Genomic DNA, 8,007 nt, shown 5'->3' on the forward strand with positions numbered 1-8,007 from the left:
GTGTGTATAATGGCAGAGCCGGCGAAGAAGCAGCGAAAACCCTTGACGGAAGATGCAAAGAAAAGGAAAAGAGTTTCAGACCGAGCGAGGGGGAGTTTCGTAGAGAAAAAGCATCAGGCTTGCCTGGTGTCCCTTTAATGTCTATTGTCAATGCTGTGTTTAATGTCCAGGCCCGATGGAGGTGATCCTGCCCCCAGAGGGTCTGACCAGCTTGTTGCGTGAGGCGGCGCCCCCCCAGGACAACGTCTTCTGCGGTCAGCTGCAGCGCTTCCAGATGCGGAGCATGAACGAACATGGGCTGCACAGCTGGCACGCAGAGAACTGCTACAAGAAGTTCCCCTTCCTCTGCAAGAGGAGTATGTGACCTCTCCTCACCTCTCCTCTCCTCTCCTCTCCTCTCTTAACTTCTCTCAGTTCCACTTCCTCTTCTCTTCTGTCATCCCATCTATTCCCTCACCTGCCTTCCTCGCGCGTCCTCCTCTCCTCATTTCTCTCTTCTATTCTATTCTCTTCTCTTCTCCTCCTCTCTTCTCCTCCTCTCACGTGTCCTCCTCTCCTCTCCTCATTTCTCTCTCTTCTATTCTCTTCTCTTCTCCTCCTCTCACGTGTCCTCCTCTCCTCTCCTCATTTCTCTCTCTTCTATTCTCTTCTCTTCTCTTCTCCTCCTCTCACATGTCCTCCTCTCCTCTCCTCATTTCTCTCTCTTCTATTCTCTTCTCTTCTCTTCTCCTCCTCTCACATGTCCTCCTCTCCTCTCCTCATTTCTCTCTCTTCTATTCTCTTCTCCTCTCACATGTCCTGCTCTCCTCTCCTCATTTCTCTCTCTTCTCCTCTCCTCCACTCCTTTCCTCTTCTCTTCTCCTTCTCTCACGTGTCCTCCTCTCCTCTCAGCATGAATTTGGTTTGATATGTACCAGGGCACGTGGGCCTTGAGAAGTGCTGCTGGCGCTCCTGCTGTGGTGAAGCCTGGAGTGGGAGGAGGTTTGATCACTGCAGTGTGTGTGTGTGTGTGTGTGTGTGTGCGTGCGTGCGTGTGTGCGCTGCTCCCACCACAGCAATAAACCACTTCCTCACCCACTTCAGGTAGAGAAGGTGCGCGCGCGTGTGTGTGCGGGGTAGATGGAGTGCATGACTTGTACTCATACACTTCAGTTGTACGAGTGTGTGTGTGAGAGGGAGACAGAGAGGTGTTCTGTTGTGCTTTGGGTGTTTAGTATTACTGATCCTGTGCATCCTCCTCCTCCTCCTCCTCCTCCTCAGGACAGACTTGCGTGGACATCAAGGACAACGTGGTGAACGAGGGCTACTACTTCACGCCCAAGGGCGATGACCCATGCCTGAGCTGCACGTGCCACGACGGCGAGCCTGAGATGTGTGTGGCCGCGCTGTGTGAGCGCCCGCAGGGGTGCCAGCACTTCCGCAAGGACCCCAAAGAGTGCTGCAAGTTCACCTGCCTGGATCCAGGTACGCACACACACACACACGCTCACGCATGCATGCACGCACACACACACACATATATTTATTAACACACATATACACACATACCAGGGGCCCGTTGCACAAAAGCAGAATTAAGACATTCCGGGATAAGTTACTGAGCTGCGCTCAATGAATCCAAAACAAGAGCGTACAGGCTTAATTGGTTGCACAACGAGCAAGCCAGGATGATCAGACACGGATTCATCAAGCCAGGTGAAACCTATCCTGGATAAGTGCGCGCTCACGGCTCCCTCAAATAGACCCCGCCACCGATCACAGATTCACTGATTCACCATGGCAACTAGAGCGGCTTCATTGCTTCTACTACGGTGTAAAGTAGGTAGCAATAGCCTTTTCACAACAGCAACAAACAGCAACACCTCTGTTTAGGAAAATATTGCAATTAGTGTCGCGACCACCACGCGCGAAATGGTTACGGCGCTCCCGTGACGTCACATTGTCGCATGACGGGTCGGGAATTGCAAGTATGTAAAAGTTAATTAATGATCAAGTTTAAATAATGACAGTGGGTCTAGTTATATGTGATAACAATGTGTAGTGGGCAGTGAACATAACATATCCTGCTGCCCCCTATCCCGCTTTTGTGCAACTGGATCACAGATAAATTGAGCCAGGATAACCAAGATATCCTGGCTTAATCCCTTATCCTAGTTTTGTGCAATAGGCCCCAGGACAGAAACTTGTGCACACATATTCCATATATTCATACAGTTATTTCACACACACACACATTTATAAACACGCATATATAAACACACATATACACACATACCAGGACAGAGACTTGTGCCCACATATTCATACAGTTATTTCACACTCACACACACACACACACACACTCATACACACTCATACTTACATACATAAACAAATAATCTTATTGGTTCTGCTAGAACGTAACCTAACCACCTAACCACTACCTAAGTAAATGTTTAATATGTGTGTTGTACCATTGTTGTAAATGCATCTCTTTCCCCTTTCTATCATGCATTCTGTTTCTTGCTCTCTTTTTTTTCGTTCTTTCCTTTTTTCTTTTTTTTCACACACATCTATCTTTATTTTGTCTCTTATCAATAATTCTATTTCTCTCCTGTCTCTTCCCCGTTCTCCCTCTGTGTGTGTCCTCCTGGCCTGCAGATGGCAGTAGTCTGTTTGACTCCATGGCCAGTGGCATGCGTCTGATAGTCAGCTGCATCTCTTCCTTCCTCATCCTCTCTCTGCTCCTCTTCATGGTCCACCGCCTCCGACAGAGACGCCGCGAACGCATCGAGACCCTCATCGGGGGCAACCGTAAGAACACACACACACACACACACACACACACACACACACACACACACACACACACACACACGTTTGATATTTTTGTTGTCATTTGTAAGCTCAGAAGGGGTGTGTGTGTGTTGACCTGTTTGTTGTCCCCTCCAGTTCATCACTTCAACCTGGGCCGGCGAGTGCCGGGTTTTGACTACGGGCCAGACGCCTTCGGGACGGGCCTGACTCCCCTGCACCTGTCAGATGACGGTGAGGGCGGGGCTTTCCACTTCCAGGAGCCGCCCCCACCCTACGCGGCCTATAAGTACCCCGACATCCAACACCCCGATGACCCCCCGCCCCCCTACGAGGCCTCCATCAACCCTGACAGCCTCCTCTACGTGGACCTGGGTATGCTCTCTTTGGGTTACACTAGGGTGTGTGTGTGTGTGTGTGTGTGTGTGTGTGTGTGTGTGTGTCAGTCATTCCCACTTACATTGTTTGTTGATTTTTTTTTTTTCTATGTTTATATGCTGTGTTAGGCTCTTATACCCACATGAGGCCATGTTATTAAATTGGTAAAGTTGTACTGTCATACTTGGTGACACCTAGTTACAGTGACACCTAGTTACAGTGACAGAAATCAATCAAGTGGCATTGGGAGCAGTAACGTTCCCGTCTTTAACAATCTCTTAGGCTCAGTAGTACCGATCCCTAATATCAATCTCTTAGGCTCAGTAGTACCGATCCCTAATATCAATCTCTTAGGCTCAGTAGTGATATATTCCTAATAATCCCTAATATCAATCTCTTAGGCTCAGTAGTGATTTATCCCTAATAATCCCCAATATCAATCTCTTAGGCTCAGTAGTGATCTGTCCCAAATATCAAGTTAAATGTGGATTATATCTATGACCTCTTGTTGGCACAGTTTTGCATTTCATATGTGGAAAAAGCATTTGAGAGTGCTACTGCATTAGTAGAAGTAGCACTATCCATGTTAACGTGTGTGTGTGTGGTGTGTGTGCACGTGTGTGTGTGTGTGTGCGCGTGTGCAACAAATAGAGAGGTAAGGGAGGTGATAACAGATGTGTCCTCTAATGCCTTATTCTTGTGCTTTCTCTGTGTGTGTGTGTGTGTGTGTGTGTGTGTGTGTGTGTGTGTGTGTGTGTGTGTGTGTGTGTGTGTGTGTGTGTGTGTGTGTGTGTGTGTGTGTGTGTGTGTGTGTGTGTCTCTGTCTCTGTCTCTCTCCTCAGCGAGGAACGGTATGCCGGTGAGCATGGGTCAGATGAGCATGGTGGACGCGGGCGTTGCAGGTGAGGGTTCGGTTCTGCCCCCCCTCCCTCCGCCCCCCGCGCCTCAGGAGCGCGAAGACTCCATCGACAGCAGCACCTTCCTGGTGGCCCCCGACACCCCCACCGAGAGCAGGGGCCCTGGGGGGCCACAGGAGCCCTCAGACTACAGCAGCGCCCCCTCTCTCAGCACAGTGGTATAGACCTGCAGCGGGACAGAGAGCGAGAGATGGAGAGATGAACAGACCGAGAGATGGAGGGGGTGGGGAGGGAGAGAAGGGGGCTGGAGGAGGAGGAGGAGGAGGAGGAGGTGGTGGTGGAGATACTTCAGTGAAATGAGATCAAAAGGAAGGAGATGAGAAGCTCTACGCTCTTTTCATCCAAGAGACGAGAGATGGCGGCTAAACTCGTGGAGACACTAAAGAGACCGAAACGAGAGCCCACAGAACAGCGAAGGAGGTGCTCTTCACTTGGGCACACACGAATGAACTGGGACTGTGTGTGTGTGTGTGTGTGTGAGTGTGTGTGTGTGTGTGTGCGCGCGCCTGCCTATGTGTGTTTACACGACGTGACGGGTGCGTTTCTGTACAGAACTGAGATCTTGTGAGATTTCCCCGAGATCGGACACTACTGAGGCTGACCGTTGGTTTTGCTTTGTGGTGATTCTTTTTTTGTTTTGTTTTTAAGCAGACGAAGCAGCTTGTACGTGTCATTTGGTTGTGGTAGGTCCCCTCAGCGTCCTCCTCCCGCGCACGCACTCCTGTACATATGGGCCCCGGCCCCTCGCCTGGCTCCTACGGCTCGCTCGCTCGCTCTTGCTTTTTGTTGTTGTTTATTGTTTGTTGTTGTTTTTTTTTTTTTTTTTTTTTTCGATTTCTCCTCCCTGTCCCATAGTCCTCCACCTGTTGCCCACGGAGACCGGATGGGCACACCCGCATCACAAAGACTCACGGGTAGTCACGGCAACGTCGGCCACAGAACCGGATGGACGGACTTGTTGCTGCGGCAGGCGTGACCTTTTTAACTATGCCCTTTTGAGTTGTGCTGGCCTTGCAGGACCCGGTCAGATTCCCGAGGTCAGTAGGCATGGTGAGGATGGCAGGAACTTGGGGCTGGCCACGTGACACGTGTGCCGCAGCACGGTAGCTTCCTATTGGCCTCACGCTCAGCGTTAGTGGTACGGACGTGTGTGTGTGTGTGTGTCGCAGCACGGTAGCGTCCCATTGGCCTCGCACCCAGCGTTAGTGGTACGGACGACACCAGACAGACCACCGTCCGCCGCCGGTGTCCTCGAGACTTTCTGTCTGGGTCGTCATTCCTTCCTGTTTTGTTTCTATTGTCTGTTGTGGTACTATAAGCACACTCGTGTGTGTGTGTGTGTGTGTGTGTGAGTGTGTTTGTCTGTCTGGTTACTGAGTTGTGGTGATAATGATGGATCATGATCATTAGGTTTTCTCTTGGAACTGTGCCTCAGGACATACACCGAAAACACACTCTCACACACGTATACTCACTACAGTAATAAAACTGCAGTGGAGACTCTACTGTTCATGCGAACCAGCCAATAGGAGCTCTGCAGTGTGAAGCGGCTTGTGTGATTGGCTGGCCCTGAAGAGCTGTGTGTGTGGTGGTAACAACAGCTCCATCTGGTGGATGAGTGCTGCCATCAGCTCACACTAAGGTGTGTGAATGAGCGAGCCTGTGTGTTTGTATGCGTTTGGTTGTTATTGCTTATTTTGTTGTTTACTTTTGTTTTCTTTTCAATTGTACTTTTGTCAAACGTATGCCATGCAGACTATGACCTCTTCACTAGTCTTTTGCTTTGACTGTATGTATTTGACACCGCATGTGTAGCGAACATGAAAAGGCTATTGACTTTTTTTTTTCCTCAGTATTTTGCACATGACTCTCTTTGCTATGCTGTTTCTTTATTTGTTTTGACTGGTCAGTCCTGCAGGCAACCATTAAAGACTTCAGGGGTCAGAGGGCTGAGGTCAGGGCTTCTTTAACACCATAGGTTCAGGACTTTTGTGATCGTTTGACCATAATCTGCATGTTTGTTCATTTAAGCTGGTTGACTGATGACCCCCCCCCCCCCCCCCCCCCCTCATTCCCATCCGTCGGTAGGTCCACCTGAGTTGTTTGCCCCAATGCTAGAGAGCGTTAGGGATGCCCAAAGCTTCACGAGAGAGGCCGTGTGACTAACGTTACATGGCCCTAGAATTGGACATGACAATCATTTCAGGTTCATAGAACAGACAACTGGCCTTCCATCAGTAAGGTAGGGGGAAAATACTAGTTTGACTGGGCTGTTTTTATTTATTTATTTTAGTTAACTAGTTAACTGTAGAGTGTCATGCAGGGCAACACTAGAGAGAGAGAGAGAGAGAGAGAGTGTGTGTGTGTGTGTGTGTGTGAGTGTGAGAGAGAGAGAGAGAGAGAGGTGAACGCTGGACGAAGGTTTACAATTGAACCACCATTAAACAATTTGCAATGTTTATACACAAGTATGTTGAGGAAAACATGTTTGCCTCGAACGCCTGCCTCTGTTAAAAGAATTTGAACTGCGTGCGTGTGTGTGTGCGTGCACTGTATGGTGAGATGAGGCTAATGCAGTGTCTGCAGAGACACACAAGCTTTGTAGGATATTGAGCTGAAATCAAGCACCAGCGCTGCCCTGTTGTCTTTGATGAACTGTCTGCAAAGCTCTCCACGGCATCGACGTCATATATGAAATGTCTGACTTTTTAGTTTCTTTAGTTCTATTTGCGTTGGCACAGACAATCCTCTGTGAAGGATCAGTGAACTCTAATGTTAAAAAGAGATTTTTTTTTTTCTGTGTATGTAAAGACGTAGGAATTCAAGGCGAGTATGTTAATGATTTGAGTGTGAACATGTGTTTTGTTTTTATTTGTTTTGTTTTTTGTTGATTTTTGTTTTTGTTTTTGCTTTTCCTTTCCCTTACCCCTCGTTTGGACCTGAGGTGCATGTTGTAGTGTTTTTGGGCATGCTCAGATCGTCTTGTTTGTTTGTTTGTTTGTTGTTTTGTTTGTTTGTTTTTTAACCCACTCCGTGCTGAAGCCCCCCCCCCCCCCCCCCCCCCCCCCCGCCAACACAGCCCACACAGGCATGGCTCTGGACTGGGTTGCAGTTGGACCTGTTCCAGATCGGGTCAGGATTAGAGCCAGATCAGGGCAGTTGTGTCATGTCGGATCCAAATCAGAGAGGCTTAAAGCCAGAGGTGTGTTCAGATGTTGGCGACGGCTCTGTTGCTCGCCATTTTTGTTTACAGTTTAAAGCCAATAATTTGAGAAATGTTCACACAGAAAAAGATACATTGAGCTTTTTGCCAAACTTGAACATGTCTCTGGCCTTAGGCTCAACATGCCATTAGTCTGACTCTACAGGATACACAAGCCCAGATCGGGATAGTTGGCTTCGTGTTGGCTTAGATCTGACACCTGAAGCCAGGTGTGTGTTCAAATTTGGGAAACAGAGTTGGACGTTTAAGCCCCAACTACAACTACAAACAGAGTTGGACGTTTGTAGCCCCCCCCCCCCCATCTGGACTAGGGCTAGTCCGAGTTCTAGTCCGATTCCAGACCCAGTCCAGAACCTGCCACTAAATGGGCTCCAATTCTGCCCCCTTTGGCTCCAATTACGCCCCCTTTGGCTGCGTCTTCAAATTATTAGTACCGGTAGCTGATTTTTCATTTGTTATGGATTTCAGACTGAGGCGGTGCAACAAGATTTTGAGGGGAGGGGAAAAAAAAAATGTTTAATGTAGAATGCAAGCAGTCAATGACTTTTAAATGTTGATTTTACTTTAGGCTTTATATTTTTTAATAGTAGATTTTTTTTTTTATTATTTTTATTTTGTAGGGGGCCTTTTTAAGTTTTATTTTGAAGTAGATGTACATCTAATCAAATGCCAAATAAATTGTATCATAAAAAAGTA

At 48.2% G+C, this 8,007-nt stretch overlaps 1 protein-coding gene across 2 annotated transcripts in view; it reads left to right on the plus strand.

The window, feature by feature from the left end:
• The window catches only part of dgcr2 (DiGeorge syndrome critical region gene 2), a 27,485-nt gene extending 19,478 nt beyond the window's left edge, over nucleotides 1–8,007 (plus strand). For both annotated transcript variants that reach the window (XM_042058365.1, XM_042058366.1), the window contains 5 exons: nucleotides 171–356; nucleotides 1,261–1,464; nucleotides 2,641–2,793; nucleotides 2,932–3,168; nucleotides 4,014–8,007. In XM_042058365.1, the coding sequence (XP_041914299.1) occupies nucleotides 171–356; nucleotides 1,261–1,464; nucleotides 2,641–2,793; nucleotides 2,932–3,168; nucleotides 4,014–4,252 (1,019 nt within the window). In that variant the 3' untranslated portion in view covers nucleotides 4,253–8,007. The remainder of the gene's footprint in view (nucleotides 1–170; nucleotides 357–1,260; nucleotides 1,465–2,640; nucleotides 2,794–2,931; nucleotides 3,169–4,013) is intronic.

Source organism: Alosa sapidissima, chromosome 13, assembly GCF_018492685.1.
Source record: "Alosa sapidissima isolate fAloSap1 chromosome 13, fAloSap1.pri, whole genome shotgun sequence".
Classification (NCBI taxonomy): Eukaryota; Metazoa; Chordata; class Actinopteri; order Clupeiformes; family Clupeidae; genus Alosa; species Alosa sapidissima.